General features: G+C 43.0%; 1 protein-coding gene across 1 annotated transcript in view; it reads left to right on the forward strand.

Annotated features, from left to right (window-relative positions):
- The window catches only part of LOC139377184 (calcium uptake protein 1, mitochondrial-like), a 150,452-nt gene that overhangs the window by 111,255 nt on the left and 15,872 nt on the right, over positions 1–23,325 (forward strand). The window contains exons 6-10 of the mRNA XM_071120186.1: positions 1,247–1,283; positions 7,961–8,055; positions 9,760–9,833; positions 14,903–15,020; positions 15,748–15,830. Of these exons, the coding sequence (XP_070976287.1) occupies positions 1,247–1,283; positions 7,961–8,055; positions 9,760–9,833; positions 14,903–15,020; positions 15,748–15,830 (407 nt within the window). The remainder of the gene's footprint in view (positions 1–1,246; positions 1,284–7,960; positions 8,056–9,759; positions 9,834–14,902; positions 15,021–15,747; positions 15,831–23,325) is intronic.

Consider the following 23,325-nt stretch of genomic DNA (forward strand, 5'->3'; position numbering starts at 1 on the left):
CACCCACTATAACACACCCACTATAACACACCCACTCTAACGCTCATTATTCTTTAAATGTTTGAGATAATAATGATTAATGTCTTTCTTTTCTTTTTTTAAACTGTTGTTGTTGTTCTTTAGTTGTAGTCTTCTTAGAGTTGTTGTTGTTGTTGTTGTTGTTGTTGTTCTTTAGTTGTAGTCTTCTTAGAGTTGTTGTTGTTGTTGTTGTTGTTGTTGTTGTTCTTTAGTTGTAGTCTTCTTAGAGTTGTTGTTGTTGTTGTTGTTGTTGTTGTTCTTTAGTTGTAGTCTTCTTAGAGTTGTTGTTGTTATTCCATTTGTGATGTGTTTTTTGGGGGGGTCATGTTCTGTGTCGATCCCAGGAAGAACAGCTTCGGCTTCCTCAACAGCCAATAGGGAGGCAGTACTTAATTAACATCAGCACTGCAGCAATTAGGATTACACTTAATTTGAAGATCCGCTCTGAGATTGATCCCAAATGGCACCCCTCCGTTTCCTACATAGGGCTTCAAAAGAAGTAGTGCACTAAGTCGTTGCGCTAACGAGTAGGGTGCCATTTGGGACACATGCCAAGGCTTAAGGAGAAGGTTATTAACCAGGACTCTCTGAGGAAGTATTTAACAAGTACAACCTCTTGAGTTCCTCTTAGGAAAAAATTGATTACGGTTTAGCTGAAATGTTGTCTGCCAAGCACATTCAGCTTGAGCCTGAGTCAAGCCTGACCAGAGACAAACACGGATTACACTTAATGTTATTACAGAAATACTATCAGAAAATAGACCATTTCCTTCAGAGAGAGTGCCCAAAATGACTCAGGGTACCAGTTTGTATCAGAGAGGGCTAGACTGAATGGAGCTCCTCACTTAATGTTTATGATTAGGTTAAATGTGTTTGATAAGATGAGGGAGTTAGGGTGTTGGAGAGAGAGGAGGAAGAGATGGAGGCAGAGAGAGGAGGGAGAGCTGAGGGAGAGATGGAAGAAGAGAGAGAGCGAGGAGGGAGAGATGAAGAGGGAAAGAGAGAGATTGAGGAAGAGAGGGAGAGATGAAGAGGGAAAGAGAGAGATTGAGGAAGAGAGGGAGAGATGAAGAGGGAGAGAGATGAAGGAAGAGAGAGAAAGGGAAAATTGGAGGGAGCGAGAGAAAGAGAGAGAGAGAGAGACAGAGAGAGAGAAGTTAGTGTGTTAGATGCTGTCCCCAGGCTCTGTGCTTCCACTGGGGCCTCAGGCAAACAGCAGCACATTAAGGGCAGCCACTGGAGAGAAAGAGATGGACGGATGAAGGGGATGCAGGGCGGGGGGTAAGCAGTGTTCTAACAGCATCTTCACCATACAGTGAAGTCTCCCGAGAGAGAGGAAGAGGAAGAGACAGGGTGGAGAGATGTCTCCGTGGAACAGAGTCCTGGCTTGGCACACACATCCATATTGTGGTTAGTGTTAGGGAGAGAATGGTGCTAAACAGACTATTTTATGGCAGTGTTACCTGGGTTTGTACATAGTCAATGGTAGGCTTCGAGTGTACTCCTATGGTAGGTACACCTATAGCTCATCTCTTGGCAGTAGTACTGTAGACTACTTTATCACTGACCTCAACCCAGAGTCTCTCAGAGCGTTCACAGTCAGCCCACTGACACCCCTATCAGGCCACAGCAAAATCACACTCTACTTGAACAGAGCTATGCTCAATCATAAGGCATCAAAGCCAAATTAACTGAATAATATTAAGAAATGCTATAGGTGGAAGGAATGTAGTGTGGAAATCTACAAAAAAAACTATTAGTCAACAACAAATTAAATCCCTTTTAGACAATTTCCTGGTCAAAAAGGTTTCACTGTAAAGCCCTTCTTTGTATCTAAATAATATGTGTGATAGTGCATTAAACAGAGACGTTAACAGACTTGATAGTGTATGTGATGTTAACAGAGAGGTCTACTTTCTTGGAAATCTGAATATTGACTGGTTTTCATCAAGCTGAAGCTTCTTACTGTAACCAGTGCCTGTAATCTGGTTCAGGCTTTTAATCAACCTACCAGGGTGTTTACAAACACTACAGGAACAAGATCATCCACATGTATTGATCTCATTTTTACTAATAATGTATAACTTTGTTCTGAAGATGTATCCGAACCCATTGGATGCAGTGATCACAATATAGTGGCTATATACAGGAAAGACAAAGTTCCAACCGCTGGGCCTAAAATAGTGTACAAGAGATACAAAAGATTTTGCAGTGACTCTTGTGGATGATGTTAAAAATATTAGTTGGTCTGATGTGATTAATAAGGAGCATCCAGATGCTGCAGTTGATTAATTTCTTTAATTGCTTCTTCCATTTATTGATAAACATACAACTGTTAAGAAACTGACTGTTAGAACTGTTAAGGCTCCATGGATTGATGAGGAATTGAAGAACTGTATGGTTGAAAGAGATGGGGCAACAGGAAGTGGCTAATAAGTCTGGCTGTACATCTGACTGGCTGACTTACTGCAAACTGAGAAATTATGTGACTAAACTCAACAGAAAGAAGAAGAAACTGTATTATGAAGCCGAGATCAATGATATAAAGAACAATGGAAAAACACTGGAGAACTTTAAATGAAATTATGGGCAGAAAGACATTCAACTTCATCTTTCATCGAATCAGATGGCTTATTCATCACAAAACCATTTGATATTGCCAATTATTTTTATTATTATTTAATTGGCAAAGTGGGCAAACTTAAGCAGGAAATGCCAACAATGAAACAACGAACAGTGAGTCATCGTATTCATGCATAAAAAAAACAAATAATGAAAGAAAAGTTAGAATTTTGTAAAGTTAGTTTGGGAGAGGTGGAAAAATTATTGTTAACAATCAATAATGACAAACCTCCTGGCATTGACAACTTAGATAGGAAGCTGCTGAGGATGGTAGCTGACTCTATAGCCACTCCTATCTGTCATATCTTTAATCTGAGCCTAGAGGAAAGTCTTTGTCCTCAGGCCTGGAGGGAGTCCAAAGTCATTCCCCTACCCAGGAGTGTTAAAGTGGCCTTTACTGGTTCTAACAGCAGACCTATCAGCTTGCTGCCAGCTCTTAGGAAACTGTTGTCACATAATACAATGCTATTTTTCTGTAAACAAATTAACAACAGACATTCAGCATGCTGATAGAGAAGGGCACTCAACATTGACACAAATGACTGATGATTGGTTGAAAGAAATTGATAATAAGAAGATTGTGGGAGCTGTACTGTTAGATTTCAGTGCAGCCTTTAATATTATTGACCATAACCTGTTGTTGAAAAAATATATGTGTTATGGGTTTTCAACCATATCGTGGATTCAGAGTGATCTATCGAATAGAACTCGAAGGGTTTTCTTTAATGGAAGAGTCTCTAATGTCAAACATGTAAAGTGTGGTGTACCGCAGGGCAGCTCTCATGTGTCCATGTATACTGATGATTCAACCAAATACGCATCAGCAACCACAGCTAATGAAGTCACTGAACCCCTTAACAAGGAGTTGCAGTCTGTTTTGGAATGGGTGGCCAGTAATAAACTGGTCCTGAACATCTCTAAAACTAAGAGCATTGTATTTGGTGCAAATCATTCCTTAAGTTCTAGACCTCAGCTGAATCTGGTAATGAATGGTGGTGGCTGTTGAACAAGTTGAGGAGAATAAATTACTTGGTATTACCTTAGATTGTAAACTGTCATTCAATGGTTACAAAGATGGGGAGAGGTCTGTCCCCACACTCCAAAAAACAAGTTCTGCAGGCGCTAGTTTTGGCTAATCTTGATTACTGTCCAGTCGTGTGGTCCAGTACTGCAAGGAAAGACCTAATTAACCTCTAGCGTCGAGCAATCCCGTATCCGGGAGCGTAATCATAGCCTCAAGCTCATTACCATAACGCAACGTTTCCTATTCATGAAAATCGCAAATGAAATGAAATAAATATATTCAAACACAAGCTTAGCCTTTTGTTAAAACCTCTTAAGTCTACCCCTTCCTTTTTCGAACATTCTGTTAAAAATCGCGCAACTTTTCAGCGTCCTGCTACTCATGCCAGGAATATAGTATATGCATATGATTAGTATGTGTGGATAGAAAACACTCTGAAGTTTCTAAAACTGGTTAAATCACGGCTGTGACTATAACAGATCGTGTGTTTCATCGAAAAGCGCAAGAAAAACTGCTCTCTGAAAGCTAAAAATAATTTCCATGCGTCACTTTCATGGGTTGTTAAAAGGGCACAAAATTAATTATGGACCTGCATGCAATTCCTACAGATTCCAAACGATGTCGCCATTGTCGTCATTTTCCAGGGACTTTTTTGTTGGTAAATCCAACTAACTGGATTCAATTTCTTCCGGTCTTCACCAGGATGTTTTGAATGTGCACATTGGCAGCCATTGATTTGAAGATGAGGAGCTATTGAATACACATCGCCCTGTAATCATTTTGATAGATTATAAACGTTTACTAATACCTAAAGTTGGATTACAAAAGTATTTAGAAGTGTTTTGTGAAAGTTTATCGTCGACTTTTTTAATTTAAAAAAATGACGCAGCGTTTTAAAACGATGTTTTTTTCTGAATCACTCAGCTTCCATAGAAAGCTATTTTGGGTATATATGGACCGATTTAAACGAAAAAAAAGACCCAATAGTGATGTTTATGGGGCATATAGGAGTGCCAAGAAAGAAGCTCGTCAAAGGTAATGAATGTTTTATATTTTATTTCTGCGTTTTGTGTAGCGCCGGCTAAGCTAAATCTTTGTTTTTGTTTTTGTTACGTCGCATTCAGGCATTTTGGGGTGTTGCATGCTATCAGATAATAGCTTCTCATGCTTTCGCCGAAAAGCATTTTAAAAATCTGACTTGTTGGCTAGGTTCACAACGAGTGTAGCTTTAATTCAATACCCTGCATGTGCATTTTGATGAACGTTTGAGTTTTAACGAGTACATTTGGCATTTAGCGTAGCGCATTTGCATTTCCAGGTGTCTACTTGAGACATCTGCGTCTCAAGTAGGAGCAAGAAGTTAACAACACTGACATCTCAGATTTTCAAAATATGCTTTAACCAAAGCTACACAAGCATTTGTGTAAGAGTATTGATAACCTAGCATAGCATTAAGCCTAGCATTCAGCAGGCAACATTTTCACAAAAACAAGAAAAGCATTCATAAAATAATTTACCTTTGAAGAACTTCGGATGTTTTCAATGACGAGACTTTCAGTTAGATAGCAAATGTTTATTTTTTCCAAAAATATTATTTGTGTAGAAGAAAAATAGCTACGTTTTGTTCATCACGTTTGGCTAAGAAAAAAAAACGAAAATGCAGTCACTTACAACGCCAAACTTTTTTCCAAATTAGCTCCATAATATCGACAGAAACATGTCAAACGTTGTTTAGAATCAATCCTCAAGGTGTTTTTCACATATCTATTCGATAATCTATCAGTGGTGGCAGTTGGCTTCTCATCAGAAGAAAACGGAAAAATACTGCAGCTGGAGATTACGCAATAATTGCGACGGAGGACACCAAGCGACCACCTGGTAAATGTAGTCTCTTATGGTCAATCTTCCATGATATGCCTACAAATACGTCACAATGCTGCAGACACCTTGGGGAAAACGTGGAAAAGGTAAGCTGACTCCTAGCTCCTCCACAGCCATATAAGGAGTCATTGCCATGAGGCGGTTTCAAAAAGTGCGGCACTTCCTGATTGTATTTTTATCTGGGTTTTTTCTGTAACATCAGTTCTGTGGCACTCACAGACAATATCTTTGCAGTTTTGGAAACGTCAGAGTGTTTTCTTTCCAAAGCTGTCAATTATATGCACAGTCGAGCATCTTTTCGTGACAAAATATCTTGTTTAAAACGGGAACGTTTTCATCCCAAAATTAAAAGAGCGCCCCCTATATCAAAGAAGTTAAGCTGCAGCTGGCCCAGAACAGAGCGGGATGTTTTGCTCTCCATTGTAATCAGAAGGTTGATATAAATACTATGCTGCCAGTCTCTCTTGGGTAAGAGTTGAGGAGAGACTGACTGCATGTGCACTGTGCTCTGTATTCTGTATTCTGTATTCTGTATTCTGTATTCTGTATTCTGCATTCTGTATTCTGCATTCTGTATTCTGTATTCTGTATTCTGTATTCTGTATTCTGTGCTCTGTGCTCTGTGCTCTGTGTTCTGTATTCTGTATTCTGTATTCTGTATTCTGTGCTCTGTGCTCTGTGCTCTGTGCTCTGTATTCTGTATTCTGTATTCTGCATTCTGTATTCTGTATTCTGTATTCTGCATTCTGTATTCTGCATTCTGTATTCTGTATTCTGTATTCTGTATTCTGTGCTCTGTGCTCTGTGCTCTGTGTTCTGTATTCTGTATTCTGTGCTCTGTATTCTGTATTCTGTATTCTGTGTTCTGTATTCTGTAATCTGTGCTCTGAGCTCTGTGTTCTGTGCTCTGTGCTCTGTGCTCTGTATTTTGTGTTCGGTGCTCTGTGTTCTGTGTATTGTGTTCTGTGCTCTGTGTTCTGTGCTCTGTATTTTGTGTTCGGTGCTCTGTGTTCTGTGTATTGTGTTCTGTATTCTGTGTTCTGTATTCTGTATTCTGTATTCTGAGCTCTGTGTTCTGTGCTCTGTGTTCTGTGCTCTGTGCTCTGTGTTCTGTGCTCTGTGTCTGTGCTCTGTGTCTGTGCTCTGTGCTCTGTATTATGTGTTCTGTATTATGTGTTCTGTGTCTGTATTCTGTGCTCTGTTGTCTGTATTCTGTGTTTTGTGCTCCGTGCTCCGTGCTCTGTGCTCTGTGTTCTGTGTTCTGTGCTCTGTGTTCTGTGCTCTGTGTTCTGTGTTCTGTATTCTGTGTTCTGCATTCTGTATTATGTGTTCTGTGCTCTGTGTTCTGTGCTCTGTGTTCTGTATTCTGTGTTTTGTGTTTTGTGCTCTGTATTCTGTATTCTGTATTCTGTGTTCTGTGCTCTGTGCTCTGTGCTCTGTGTTCTGTGTTTTGTGTTCTGTATTCTGTGCTCTGTATTCTGTAATCTGTGTTCTGTATTCTGTGCTCTGTACTCTGTATTCTGTGCTCTGTATTCTGTATTCTGTAATCTGTAATCTGTGTTTTGTGCTCTGTATTCTGTAATCTGTGCTCTGTATTCTGTATTCTGTAATCTGTAATCTGTGTTTTGTGCTCTGTATTCTGTAATCTGCATTCTGTATTCTGTAATCTGTGTTTTGTGCTCTGTGCTCTGTATTCTGTAATCTGTGCTCTGTATTCTGTAATCTGTATTCTGTATTCTGTAATCTGTAATCTGTGTTTTGTGCTCTGTGCTCTGTATTCTGTAATCTGTGCTCTGTACTCTGTAATCTGTATTCTGTCTTCTGTATTCTGTAATCTGTGTTCTGTATTCTGTAATCTGTAATCTGTGTTTTGTGCTCTGTATTCTGTATTCTGTAATCTGTGTTCTGTGTTTTGTATTCTGTAGTCTGTATTCTGTAATCTGTGTTCTGTGTTTTGTGCTCTGTCCTAAATCACATAAATGGTTATGGGCTTAAAAAAAGAAGACACCTGTACCCTGTCAGATATAGAGTTGAAATGTATCGTAATGTACTTTAATTTATATTGTATCGACTGTACTGTACACTGACTAATGGTGATTCCACACTGCTCCCTTCCTCTGCCTGGATGGCTTTGTGTCTCCCATGTCTAAAGCTCTGTGGTCACTCACCATGATGCAATATGATTTCAAAACAATAAAATGACAGTTGAAGAACTGGGAGGTTCCCTGCTCACACCACAGGACTGACTAGTGTGTCCCTCTCTCTCTCTCTCTCTCTCTGTGTCTCTCTCTCTCTCATTCTCTCCCTCTCTTTCTCTGTCTTTCTCTCTCTCTCTCTCTCTCTCTCTGTATATCTGTCCCTCTCTCTCTCTGTCTCTCTCTCTCTCTTTCTCTCCCTCTCTTTCTGTCTTTCTCTCTCTCTCTTTCTCTCCCTCTGTCCCTCTGTCCCTCTGTCTCTCTCCTCCTTCTCTGATTACATCTTCCTCACTATCGTGCTCTCTAGTAAGTCCCTGACACACACGCCTCGTTTTGAACCTGACACACACACACATGCCTCGTTTTGAACCTGACACACACACACACATGCCTCGGTTTGAACCTGACACACACACACACGCCTCGTTTTGAACCTGACACACACACACACACGCCTCGTTTTGAACCTGACACACACACACACACGCCTCGTTTTGAACCTGACACACACACACACGCCTCGTTTTGAACCTGACACACACACACGCCTCGGTTTGAACCTGACACACCACAGATAGACAGAGTGTTGTGAAACCAAGATTGTGGGTTCAATTCCCTCAGGGATCATACACACTAACAAAATTAATGCAATAGTGTGCTATCTGAGGTCTGAACCCAGTAACCCATGTTGTTGTGTGTAGTGGTCTGAACCCAATAACCCATGTTGTTGTGTGTAGTGGTCTGAGCCCAGTAACCCATGTTGTTGTGTGCAGTGAAGGTCTGAACCCAGTAACCCATGTTGTTGTGTGTAGTGGTCTGAACCCAGTAACCCATGTTGTTGTGTGTAGTGGTCTGAACCCAGTAACCCATGTTGTTGTGTGTAGTGGTCTGAGCCCAGTAACCCATGTTGTTGTGTGCAGTGAAGGTCTGAACCCAGTAACCCATGTTGTTGTGTGTAGTGGTCTGAGCCCAATAACCCATGTTGTTGTGTGTAGTGGTCTGAACCCAGTAACCCATGTTGTTGTGTGTAGTGGTCTGAGCCCAGTAACCCATGTTGTTGTGTGTAGTGGTCTGAACCCAGTAACCCATGTTGTTGTTTGTAGTGGTCTGAGCCCAGTAACCCATGTTGTTGTGTGTAGGGGTCTGAACCCAGTAACCTATGTTGTTGTGTGTAGTGGTCTGAGCCCAATAACCCATGTTGTTGTGTGTAGTGGTCTGAACCCAGTAACCCATGTTGTTGTGTGTAGTGGTCTGAGCCCAATAACCCATGTTGTTGTGTGTAGGGGTCTGAGCCCAGTAACCCATGTTGTTGTTTGTAGTGGTCTGAGCCCAGTAACCCATGTTGTTGTGTGTAGTGGTCTGAGCCCAGTAACCCATGTTGTTGTGTGTAGTGGTCTGAACCCAGTAACCCATGTTGTTGTGTGTAGTGGTCTGAACCCAGTAACCCATGTTGTTCTGGGTAGTGGTCTGAACCCAGTAACCCATGTTGTTGTGTGTAGTGGTCTGAACCCAGTAACCCATGTTGTTCTGGGTAGTGGTCTGAACCCAGTAACCCATATTGTTGTGTGTAGTGGTCTGAACCCAGTAACCCATGTTGTTCTGGGTAGTGGTCTGAACCCAGTAACCCATGTTGTTGTGTGTAGTGGTCTGAACTCAATAACCCATGTTGTTCTGTGTAGTGAAGGTCTGAACCCAGTAACCCATGTTGTTGTGTGTAGTGGTCTGAACCCAGTAACCCATGTTGTTGTGTGTAGTGGTCTGAACCCAGTAACCCATGTTGTTCTGGGTAGTGGTCTGAACCCAGTAACCCATGTTGTTGTGTGTAGTGGTCTGGACCCAGTAACCCATGTTGTTGTGTGTAGTGGTCTGAACCCAGTAACCCATGTTGTTGTGTGTAGTGGTCTGAGCCCAATAACCCATTGTGTTGGTGTGTGTGTGTGTGTGTGTGTGTGTGTGTGTGTGTGTGTGTGTGTGTGTGTGTGTGTGTGTGTGTGTGTGTGTGTGTGTGTGTGTGTGTGTGTGTGTTTGAGATCGCCTTCAAGATGTTTGATCTGAACGGAGACGGAGAGGTGGACCTGGAGGAGTTTGAACAGGTTAGATCACAGACACGCAACGAGGGTAAGCCCCGTACTGTGTTTCAATATACTATCACAGACACATAACGAGGGTAAGCCCCGTACTGCTATCACAGACACGTAACGAGGGTAAGCCCCGTACTGTGTTTCGATATGCTATCACAGACACGTAACGAGGGTAAGCCCCGTACTGCTATCACAGACACGTAACGAGGGTAAGCCCCGTACTGCTATCACAGACACGTAACGAGGGTAAGCCCCGTTATACTATCATATGGCTTCTCTTCTCCTAGGAGACAGGGATTAGTGGTTTCAGAGGGCAGGTCTCAAGTGGCACCCTATTCCTTTATAGTGCACTCCTTTTAAGGGCTCATAGGGCTCCGGTCAAAAGTAATCTACTACGTAGAGGGTAAGTCATCCACTACGTAGAGGGTAAGTCATCTACTACGTAGAGGGTAAGTCATCTACTACGTAGAGGATAAGTCATCCACTACGTAGAGGGTAAGTTATCTACTACGTAGAGGGTAAGTCATCTACTACGTAGAGGGTAAGTCATCCACTACGTAGAGGGTAAGTCATCCACTACATAGAGGATAAGTCATCAACTACGTAGAGGGTAAGTCATCCACTACATAGAGGATAAGTCATCCACTACGTAGAGGGTAAGTCATCCACTACATAGAGGGTAAGTCATCCACTACATAGAGGATAAGTCATCTACTATGTATACGGTGAGTCATCCACTACATAGAGGATAAGTCATCTACTACGTAGAGGGTAAGTCATCCACTACGTAGAGGGTAAGTCATCCACTACATAGCGGGTAAGTCATCCACTACGTAGAGGGTAAGTCATCTACTACGTAGAGGGTAAGTCATCCACTACATAGAGGGTAAGTCATCCACTACATAGAGGGTAAGTCATCTACTACATAGAGGGTAAGTCATCCACTACATAGAGGGTAAGTCATCCACTACATAGCGGGTAAGTCATCCACTACGTAGAGGGTAAGTCATCTACTACGTAGAGGGTAAGTCATCCACTACATAGAGGGTAAGTCATCCACTACATAGAGGGTAAGTCATCTACTACATAGAGGGTAAGTCATCCACTACATAGAGGGTAAGTCATCCACTACATAGAGGGCTACATAGAGGGTAAGTCATCCACTACATAGAGGGTAAGTCATCTACTACGTAGAGGATAAGTCATCTACTACATAGAGGGTAATTCATCCACTACATAGAGGGTAATTCATCCACTACATAGAGGGTAATTCATCCACTACATAGAGGGTAAGTCATCCACTACATAGAGGGTAAGTCATCCACTACATAGAGGGTAAGTCATCTACTACGTAGAGGATAAGTCATCTACTACGTAGAGGATAAATTGCCATTTAGGACACAGACCTAGACGTGTAATTCTTTAGTGTCTCACTCTGTTTTGTTCTTTTTCTTTTTTCACAGTCTGAAAGAGCTGATTTCACCATGGAGTTAATTTATTAAATGTCAAACTGTGAATGAATAATTGGTTCAGGCCACACATTAAATCACAACCCACTGTGCTCTCTCTATAATGCTACGTTGTGTTGTTATGTACGTGTGATTTTATAGTCAAATTTATAGTTTAGCTTGATTGCCTTAAAGCAGGGGTGTCAAAGTCAAATGGACGGAGGGCCAAATAAAAAAATCAGCTACAAGACGAGGGCCGGACTGTTCGAATGTTCATTGAAAAATTTTTAAATGACGCATATAGTCTAGTGAACCTAATTGAACCTACTGAAAACCTAACAAATATATTACAATATGATCAGATAAATAAAGCAATATTTTCTTATGGCTCTGTCAGTAATCTTTAATTTTCAACAGACACAAAAGACAAATTTCCTTTATATAAATATCCCCATAACATGAACATTAAATGAAAGAAACCGGTATTCAAGGCACCATCAGTAGACTATATTTTCTATTTTAGCAAAAGTGGGCTAAATTTACTTCAAAGAAAAAACAATAATAGCAATTTTCTATCATCCACTCAACTGAAATATTTTTAAAATATAATTGGATTGAAATACAAAAAAATAAAGTGCAAAAATCTATTAATCAAAAACAACACTTTGTTTAAGGAGAAGTAACATGCAGTGAAAACAAATATTAAATTTTAACTTTTAAACTTGAACTGAGTAAAAACTCTAAATATGTGATTGCACAGTAATGTTCACTTGTTTGAGGTTGAGGGTGATACTTGGTGGTGTCCCATCTTTTCCACAAGTTCATCAATGTTCGGGGTAAGGCTCTGAGCTGAAGAAATCCTCAGAATTGAGTGGAGGTGTTCAGCAGTAAGTCGACTTCTGTGTGATGTTTTGTTCAGGTTCATCAAAGAAAACAGTTGTTCACACAGGTATGTGCTGCCAAACATAGACAACGTTTGAGCAGCCTGGATGCGCAGCTGGGGCATTGTGCCGGGGAGGAAACGGGCGAACTCCGCAGCACCCACTGCCGCATATTTTGCCCTCAGTGCATCATTGCATTGGAGGTCAATCAACTCCATTTGGAGGTTTGGTGGTGAGCTTTCCACGTCAACAGCAAATGGGTTACCGAGCAGTTCCAACCTGCTTTTTTGTGCTTCAAAGTCAGCAAATCGGCGTCGAAAGTCAGCGGCAAGCATACCTATTTTATCAGCCAACTGTGTGCTCGGGAACGCACTGGTAGAGAGCTTCTCTTTCATGGTCTGGCAGCTGGGAAAGTGGCTCAAATTTTCTTTCCGCATCTGCGTCTCCCACAGAGTCAGTTTGGTTTTAAATGCCTTCACTGTACTGTACATATCAGAGATGACACGATCCCGACCCTGCAGCTGCAAGTTTATTGCATTCAGATGACTCGTAATGTCACACAGAAAAGCCATTTCACACAGAAACATTTCGTCTCGGAGTTGTGTTGTGTCTTTCCCTTTGCTGTCCAAGAACAGACAAATCTCCTCACGAAGCTCGAAACATCTTTGAAGCACCTTTCCCTGGCTTAGCCATCGCACCTCTGTGTGATAAGGCAAATCACCATGCTCCGTTTCTAACTCCGTCAGAAATGCCTTGAACTGGCGGTGATTCAAACCTTTGGCTCTGATAAAGTTAACTGTGCGCGTGATGATGCTCATTACATGCTCCATTTTCAAGGCTTTACCGCACAACGCTTCCTGGTGTATGATACAATGATAAGCTGTCAGCTCACCTGTCGCGTTTTCCTCTTGCATCTTTTCCCGTATCTTCGCCACCAGTCCGCTCCTGTGTCCACACATCGCAGGTGCTCCGTCGGTTGTCAAACCCACGAGTTTTTCCCAAGGCAGCTCCATCTCATTTACACATCTTGACACCTCTTCATACAAATCATGCCCCGTAGTTGTGCCATGCATAGGACGTAAAGCCAAAAACTCCTCTGTCACGCTTAGGTTGGAGTCCACTCCGCGGATGAAAATTGACAACTGGGCAATGTCAGAAATGTCGGTGCTCTCATCCACAGCCAAGGAATATGCAATAAAATCTTTTCCCTTTTTCACAAGCTGCTCTTTTAGATTGATGGACAACTGGTCTACTCTCTCGGCAATGGTGTTTCTGCTCAGACTCACATTTAAAAAGAGTTGCCTTTTTTCTGGGCAAACTTCGTCACAAACTTTAATCATGCAGTTTTTGATGAAATCCCCCTCCGTAAATGGCCGGGCTGATTTAGCGATCTCTTCTGCCAAAATAAAACTGGCCTTGACAGCAGCCTGGCCTTGTGATTTGGCTTTTTTGAACAGAGCCTGTCGAGATTTGAGGCCTCGTTTTAATTCCTCTGCCTTTTGTAGCCTTTGTTCCATGTCCATATTCTTGTTTTTGTCCGCGTGTTTCGTTTCATAATGTCGTCTCAGATTATACTCTTTCAGTACCGCCACACTTTCTCCACACAGAAGACACACAGGTTTTCCAGCTACCTTCGTGAACATATACTCCGACTCCCACCTTGTTTGAAACCCCCGGTTCTCAGTATCCACCTTCCGTTTTGCCATTTTTGATGGGTATCTGAAAGTTAATTTTACTGTGATGCTGACGACTGCTGTGCCAATAAATATTGAAATGAAGCAGCCTACTGCTCGGTGCGTCACCTTTGCATTGTGGGAAATGTAGTATTGGTGCGTGTAAAAGATCTGCGGGCTGCCGGCTTGCTGCGGGCCGGTTCTAATAATAAATCAAGATCATCCCAGGGGCCGTAAAAAACCTTCTTGCGGGCCGGATGTGGCCCGCGGGCCTTGACTCTGACATATGTGCCTTAAAGGATCAGGCCGTGTGATTCAGAGATTAAATATCTGGTATAGAACCAGTCTGTTATAGTCATTCATACACATGGACCCTTTCTATTGCTCCTTCCCTCCCTCTATCCCTCCTTACCTCCCTCCTTCCCTCCCTCTATCCCCTCCCTCTATCCCCTCATTCCCTCTCCCTCCCTCTATCCCCTCCTTTCCTCCTTCCCTCCCTCTATCCCCTCCCTCTATCCCCTCCTTCCCTTTCTCTCCCTCTATCTCCCTCCTTCCCTCCCTCCATTTCCCTTCTTCCCTCCCTCTATCTCCCTCCTTCCCTCCCTCCATTTCCCTCCTTCCCTCCCTCCATCTCCCTCCTTCCCTCCCTCAATCTCCCTGCTTCTCTCCCTCCTTCCCTCCCTCTCTCCCTCTCTCCCCTCCTTCCCTCTCTCTCCCTCTATCCCCCTCCTTCCTTCTCTCTCCCTCTATCCCCCTCCTTCCTTCTCTCTCCCTCCCTCCTTTCCTCCTTCTCTCCCTCTATCCCCTCCTTCCCTCCCTCTCTCCCTCTATCCCCTCCTTCCCTCCATCTAACCCCTCCCTCCTTCCCTCCTTCCCTCCTTCCCTCCCTCTATCCCCTCTTTCCCTCCCTCCCTCCTTCCCTCCCTCTATCCCCTCCTTCCCTCCCTCCCTCCCTCTATCCCCTCCTTTCCTCCTTCCCTCCCTCTATCCCCTCCTTCCCTCCTTCCCTCTCTCTCCCTCTCTCCTTTCCTCCTTCCCTCCCTCTATCCCTCTCTCCCCACACCCTTCTCTCTCCTCAGGTCCAGAGTATCATCAGGTCTCAGACCAGTATGGGGATGCGTCACCGGGACCGCTCCACTACGGGTAACACCCTGAAGACTGGCGGCTGCAGCTCCGCTCTTACCACATACTTCTTTGGTCAGTCAGTCAGCCAGTCAACAGTCAGTCAATCAGTCAGTCAATCAGTCAGTCAGTCAGCCAGTCAACAGTCAGCCAATCAGTCAGTCAACAGTCAGTCAATCAGTCAGTCAATCAGCCAGTCAACAGTCAGCCAATCAGTCAGCCAATCAGTCAGCCAATCAGTCAGCCAATCAGTCAGCCAGACAAATAGTCAACAGTCAGCCAATCAGTCAGCCAATCAGTCAGCCAGTCAGTCAATCAGATCAACCAGTCAGCCAATCAGCCAGTCAAACAGTCAACAGTCAGCCAATCAGTCAGTCAATCAGTCAGCCAGTCAGTCAGTCAATCAGTCAACCAATCAGCCAATCAGCCAATCAGTCAGTCAGCCAGTCAATCAGTCAGCCAGTCAATCAGTCAGCCAATCAGTCAGTCAATCAGCCAGTCAATCAATCAGTCAGCCAGTCAGCCAATCAGTCAGCCAGTCAATCAGTCAGACAGTCAGCCAATCAGTCAGCCAATCAGTCAGTCAGCCAGCCAGCCAGCCAGCCAGCCAGCCAGCCAGCCAGCCAGTCAGTCAGCCAATCAGTCAGCTAGTCAGTCAGTCAGTCAGCCAGCCAGCCAGTCAGCCAATCAGTCAGTCAGTCAGTCAGTCAGCCAGCCAGCCAGTCAATATGTGTATAACACATTTCGTACAAAAGGTGCGTCTTAAGATTTCTTCTTGAAATGTCCCCCTTTCTCCCCCCAGGTGCCGATCTGAAGGACAAACTGACCATTGGACACTTCCTGGAGTTCCAGAGAAAACTGCAACATGATGTCCTCAAACTAGAGGTGAGAGGAAGAGAGAGAAAGTGAGAGAGGAGGAAGAGAGAGAGAGGGAGAGAGTAGGAGGAAGAGAGAGAGAGAGAGAGAGAGAGGGAGAGAGTAGGAGGAAGAGAGAGAGGAGGAAGAGAGAGAGGGAGAGAGTAGGAGGAAGAGAGAGTAGGAGGAAGAGAGAGAGAGAGGGAGAGAGTAGGAGGAAGAGAGAGTAGGAGGAAGAGAGAGATGAGGAATAGAGAGAGAGACAGGGAGAGAGTAGGAGGAAGAGAGAGAGGAGGAGGAAGAGAGAGAGGAGGAAGAGAGAGTAGGAGGAAGAGAGAGAGAGAGGGAGAGGGAGAGAGTAGGAGGAAGAGAGAGTAGGAGGAAGAGAGAGATGAGGAATAGAGAGAGAGAGAGGGAGAGAGTAGGAGGAAGAGAGAGAGGAGGAGAAAGCGAGAGCGAGACAGAGAGACAGAGTCTGGGTGTGGGTGTTTGAATTGATGAGACATCAGTATCAATGAGAGTCAGTCCTTGAGGATGCTGTCTGAGCCTTTGTCTCATGGTGACACAGTGATTGTCCTCTATCCTATCGGTTCATTAACCAACCTATCAGTCTGTCCTCTATCCTATCGGTTCATTTACCAACCTATCAGTCTGTCCTCTATCCTATCGGTTAATTTACCAACCTATCAGTCTGTCCTCTATCCTATCGGTTAATTTACCAACCTATCAGTCTGTCCTCTATCCTATCGGTTCATTTACCAACCTATCAGTCTGTCCTCTATCCTATCGGTTCATTTATCAACCTATCAGTCTGTCCTCTATCCTATCGGTTCATTTACCAACCTATCAGTCTGTCCTCTATCCTATCAGTTCATTAACCAACCTATCAGTCTGTCCTCTATCCTATCGGTTCATTTACCAACCTATCAGTCTGTCCTCTATCCTATCGGTTCATTTACCAACCTATCAGTCTGTTCTCTATCCTATCGGTGCATTAACCAACCTAACAGTCTGTCCTCTATCCTATCGGTTCATTAACCAACCTATCAGTCTGTCCTCTGCCTCCACAGTACAGCTCTGTGTATGAAGTGATAAACTACCAGAACAAAACACTCCTCTGTGTATAAAGTGATCACATCAGTGCAGGACAATTTCATCATCACGAAAAACGGTTAATTAGCAATATTTTTTTTAAAGCATTCACTTCAAGCCACATATGTCAGAGTCAAGGCCCGCGGGCCACATCCGGCCCGCAAGAAGGTTTTTTACGGCCCCTGGGATGATCTTGATTTATTATTAGAACCGGCCCGCAGCAAGCCGGCAGCCCGCAGATCTTTTACACGCACCAATACTACATTTCCCACAATGCAAAGGTGACGCACCGAGCAGTAGGCTGCTTCATTTCAATATTTATTGGCACAGCAGTCGTCAGCATCACAGTAAAATTAACTTTCAGATACCCATCAAAAATGGCAAAACGGAAGGTGGATACTGAGAACCGGGGGTTTCAAACAAGGTGGGAGTCGGAGTATATGTTCACGAAGGTAGCTGGAAAACCTGTGTGTCTTCTGTGTGGAGAAAGTGTGGCGGTACTGAAAGAGTATAATCTGAGACGACATTATGAAACGAAACACGCGGACAAAAACAAGAATATGGACATGGAACAAAGGCTACAAAAGGCAGAGGAATTAAAACGAGGCCTCAAATCTCGACAGGCTCTGTTCAAAAAAGCCAAATCACAAGGCCAGGCTGCTGTCAAGGCCAGTTTTATTTTGGCAGAAGAGATCGCTAAATCAGCCCGGCCATTTACAGAGGGGGATTTCATCAAAAACTGCATGATTAAAGTTTGTGACGAAGTTTGCCCAGAAAAAAGGCAACTCTTTTTAAATGTGAGTCTGAGCAGAAACACCATTGCCGAGAGAGTAGACCAGTTGTCCATCAATCTAAAAGAGCAGCTTGTGAAAAAGGGAAAAGATTTTATTGCATATTCCTTGGCTGTGGATGAGAGCACCGACATTTCTGACATTGCCCAGTTGTCAATTTTCATCCGCGGAGTGGACTCCAACCTAAGCGTGACAGAGGAGTTTTTGGCTTTACGTCCTATGCATGGCACAACTACGGGGCATGATTTGTATGAAGAGGTGTCAAGATGTGTAAATGAGATGGAGCTGCCTTGGGAAAAACTCGTGGGTTTGACAACCGACGGAGCACCTGCGATGTGTGGACACAGGAGCGGACTGGTGGCGAAGATACGGGAAAAGATGCAAGAGGAAAACGCGACAGGTGAGCTGACAGCTTATCATTGTATCATACACCAGGAAGCGTTGTGCGGTAAAGCCTTGAAAATGGAGCATGTAATGAGCATCATCACGCGCACAGTTAACTTTATCAGAGCCAAAGGTTTGAATCACCGCCAGTTCAAGGCATTTCTGACGGAGTTAGAAACGGAGCATGGTGATTTGCCTTATCACACAGAGGTGCGATGGCTAAGCCAGGGAAAGGTGCTTCAAAGATGTTTCGAGCTTCGTGAGGAGATTTGTCTGTTCTTGGACAGCAAAGGGAAAGACACAACACAACTCCGAGACGAAATGTTTCTGTGTGAAATGGCTTTTCTGTGTGACATTACGAGTCATCTGAATGCAATAAACTTGCAGCTGCAGGGTCGGGATCGTGTCATCTCTGATATGTACAGTACAGTGAAGGCATTTAAAACCAAACTGACTCTGTGGGAGACGCAGATGCGGAAAGAAAATTTGAGCCACTTTCCCAGCTGCCAGACCATGGAAGAGAAGCTCTCTACCAGTGCGTTCCCGAGCACACAGTTGGCTGATAAAATAGGTATGCTTGCCGCTGACTTTCGACGCCGATTTGCTGACTTTGAAGCACAAAAAAGCAGGTTGGAACTGCTCGGTAACCCATTTGCTGTTGACGTGGAAAGCTCACCACCAAACCTCCAAATGGAGTTGATTGACCTCCAATGCAATGATGCACTGAGGGCAAAATATGCGGCAGTGGGTGCTGCGGAGTTCGCCCGTTTCCTCCCCGGCACAATGCCCCAGCTGCGCATCCAGGCTGCTCAAACGTTGTCTATGTTTGGCAGCACATACCTGTGTGAACAACTGTTTTCTTTGATGAACCTGAACAAAACATCACACAGAAGTCGACTTACTGCTGAACACCTCCACTCAATTCTGAGGATTTCTTCAGCTCAGAGCCTTACCCCGAACATTGATGAACTTGTGGAAAAGATGGGACACCACCAAGTATCACCCTCAACCTCAAACAAGTGAACATTACTGTGCAATCACATATTTAGAGTTTTTACTCAGTTCAAGTTTAAAAGTTAAAATTTAATATTTGTTTTCACTGCATGTTACTTCTCCTTAAACAAAGTGTTGTTTTTGATTAATAGATTTTTGCACTTTATTTTTTTGTATTTCAATCCAATTATATTTTAAAAATATTTCAGTTGAGTGGATGATAGAAAATTGCTATTATTGTTTTTTCTTTGAAGTAAATTTAGCCCACTTTTGCTAAAATAGAAAATATAGTCTACTGATGGTGCCTTGAATACCGGTTTCTTTCATTTAATGTTCATGTTATGGGGATATTTATATAAAGGAAATTTGTCTTTTGTGTCTGTTGAAAATTAAAGATTACTGACAGAGCCATAAGAAAATATTGCTTTATTTATCTGATCATATTGTAATATATTTGTTAGGTTTTCAGTAGGTTCAATTAGGTTCACTAGACTATATGCGTCATTTAAAAATTTTTCAATGAACATTCGAACAGTCCGGCCCTCGTCTTGTAGCTGATTTTTTTATTTGGCCCTCCGTCCATTTGACTTTGACACCCCTGCTTCAAGCGGAATGTAGTGCGTTGTAGGACCTCCAACAGATTGGTCTCTCATCATCCTGTTGGTGAATTTAATAACATCATCCTGTTGGTGAATTTATTAACATCATCCCGTTGGTGAATTTATTAACATCATCCTGTTGGTGAATTTATTAACATCATCCTGTTGGTGAATTTATTAACATCATCCTGTTGGTGAAGTCGGTGAATTTATTAACATCATCCTGTTGGTGAAGTAGTGAATGTATTAACATCATCCTGTTGGTGAATTTATTAACATCATCCTGTTGGTGAAGTCGGTGAATTTATTGACATCATCCTGTTGGTGAAGTAGTGAATTTATTAACATCATCCTGTTGGTGAATTTATTAACATCATCCTGTTGGTGAATTTATTAACATCATCCGGTTGGTGAATTTATTAACATCATCCTGTTGGTGAATTTATTAACATCATCCTGTTGGTGAAGTCGGTGAATTTATTAACATCATCCTGTTGGTGAAGTAGTGAATGTATTAACATCATCCTGTTGGTGAATTTATTAACATCATCCTGTTGGTGAAGTCGGTGAATTTATTAACATCATCCTGTTGGTGAAGTAGTGAATTTATTAACATCATCCTGTTGGTGAATTTATTAACATCATCCTGTTGGTGAAGTCGGTGAATTTATAAACATCATCCTGTTGGTGAAGTAGTGAATTTATTAACATCATCCTGTTGGTGAATTTATTAACATCATCCTGTTGGTGAATTTATTAACATCATCCTGTCGGTGAATTTATTAACATCATCCTGTTGGTGAAGTTGTGAATTTATTAACATCATCCTGTTGGTGAATTTATTAACATCATCCTGTTGGTGAATTTATTAACATCATCCTGTTGGTGAAGTTGTGAATTTATTAACATCATCCTGTTGAGACGTTGTGTCAGCGGTGTGTTTTAACACGCATAAAAACATTTTCTCTCTCTGTGCGGCTCTCTTTTTCTCTAAATGTTATAAATGGTGATGAGGAATCTATTGACAGCAGCAGAGAGGTCGAGTGGCACTAAGTGCTGTTCTGTCTCAGTGCGACTTTATGAAAAGGTCAGAATCTGACCGTAGAACAGTCATTAACGTTTGTTTCTTTCTGCACGAATGAGACGGGAAGCAGCTTGCCCTTCTGTTATCATCAAACACACACACCCCATACACACCACACACACACCACACACACACCCCATACACACCACACACACCACACACACACACACCCCATACACACCCCATACACACCCCATACACACCCCATACACACCCCATACACACCACACACACACACACACCCCATACACACCCCATACACACCACACACACCACACACACCACACACACACCACACACACCACACACACCACACACACACCACACACACCACACACACACCACACACACACCCCATACACACCCCATACACACCACACACACACCCCATACACACCCCATACACACCACACACAAACCACACACACCACACACACCACACACACCACATACACCACACACACACCACACACACACACCACACACACCACACACACACTCCACACACCACACACACTCCACACACCAGACACACACACCACACACATGAACACACACACACACCATACACACCACACACACACACACACCACACACACAAACACACACCAGACACACACGAACACACACACGTAATGTGTCCTTGCAGGAAGCTCATTTTGACATGGCGAGTGGGGGGTGTTAGTTAGTTAGTTAGTTAGTTAGTTAGTTAGTTAGTTAGTTATAGCTGTCAAATGTAACCCATATTGACCTGACACAGCTATCCCCGCTGTAGCCTGTGTGGTACTGAAATTCAATGCCAAACCGGCACACACAGAATGACTGTCACTCTTAGTGCCACACCAGCTACAGTCCTGATTCAACTGGATGGTCGGAAGAGGAAGAGGAAGAGGAAGAGGGATAAAGTGCAGCTATAGTTACGGTAGCTCACAGTTTATTTGGACAAATCAGAATTGGTGTTAGTTAGTGTTAGTTAGTGCTTGTTAGTGTTCGTTAGTGTTCGTTAGTGTTAGTTAGTGTTAGTTAGTGCCAGTTAGTGCTAGTTAGTGCTAGTTAGTGCTAGTTAGTGTTAGTTAGTGTTAGTTAGTGCTAGTTAGTGTTAGTTAGTGCTAGTTTGTGTTAGTTAGTGTTAGTTAGTGTTAGTTGGTGTTAGTTAGTTCTAGTTAGTACTAGTTAGTGCTAGTTAGTGCAAGTTAGTGTTAGTTAGTGTTTGTTGGTGTTAGTTAGTGTTAGTTAGTGTTAGTTAGTGCCAGTTAGTGCTAGTTAGTGCTAGTTAGTGTTAGTGTTAGTTAGTGCTAGTTAGTGCTAGTTAGTGCTAGTTAGTGCTAGTTAGTGCTAGTTAGTGCTAGTTAGTGTTAGTGTTAGTTAGTGTTAGTTAGTGCTAGTTAGTGTTAGTTAGTGCTAGTTAGTGTTAGTTAGTATTTTGAAGGGGACATTGAAACCGGTAATGTGCAAAGAGAGAGGGTGGAGCTCCTCGTTTCTGGTTCCGCTGCTCGTTCTAGCGTTTCTGGTTCCGCTGCTCGTTCTAGCGCCTCCGGTTCCGCTGCTCGTTCTAGCGTCTCTGGTTCCGCTGCTCGTTCTAGCTTTTCTGGTTCCGCTGCTCGTTCTAGTGTTTCTGGTTCCGCTGCTCGTTCTAGCGTTTCTGGTTCCGCTGCTCGTTCTAGCGTTTCTGGTTCCGCTGCTCGTTCTAGCGTTTCTGGTTCCGCTGCTCGTTCTAGCGTTTCTGGTTCCGCTTCTCTTTCCCGTTCTCTTCTCTTAACATATATGGATCCCGAACATAATAAAGCAAGACCAATTAACCAAAACTTTAGTATAAATATATATAAATATAAATCTATGAATATAAATATATATAAATATAAATATAAATATATATAAATACTGTAAACACAAAACTATAAACGCAACATACAACAATTTCAATTTTTTTTACATTTCATAAGAGGAAATCAGTCAATTTAAATAAATAAATGAGGCCCTATAATTTCATTAGGTTCTAATCTATGGATTTCACATGACTGGGAATACAGATATACATCTGTTGGTCACAGATACCTTTAATAAAAAGGTAGGGGTGTGGATCAGAAAACCAGTCAGTATCTGCTGTGGATCAGTAAACCAGTCAGTATCTGCTGTGGATCAGTAAACCAGTCAGTATCTGGTGTGGATCAGTAAACCAGTCAGTATCTGCTGTGGATCAGTAAACCAGTCAGTATCTGGTGTGGATCAGAAAACCAGTCAGTATCTGGTGGGTCCACCGTTTGCCTCATGCAGCGAGACACATCTCCTTCACATAGAGTTGATCAGGCTGTTGATTGTGGCCTGTGGAATAGTGTCCCACTCCTCTTCAATGGCTGTGTGAAGTTGCTGGATATTGGAACTAGAACACTCTGTTGTACATGTCGATCCAGAGCATCCCAAACATGCTCAATACGTGACATGTCTGGTGAGTATGCAGACCATGGAAGAACTGGAACATTGTCAGCTTCCAGGAATGGTGTACAAATCCTTACGACATGGGGCCGTGCATTATCATGCTGAAACATGAGGTGACGGTGGCGGATGAATGGCACGACAATGGG

This window comes from Oncorhynchus clarkii, chromosome 20 (assembly GCF_045791955.1).
Source record: "Oncorhynchus clarkii lewisi isolate Uvic-CL-2024 chromosome 20, UVic_Ocla_1.0, whole genome shotgun sequence".
NCBI classification, from domain to species: Eukaryota; Metazoa; Chordata; class Actinopteri; order Salmoniformes; family Salmonidae; genus Oncorhynchus; species Oncorhynchus clarkii.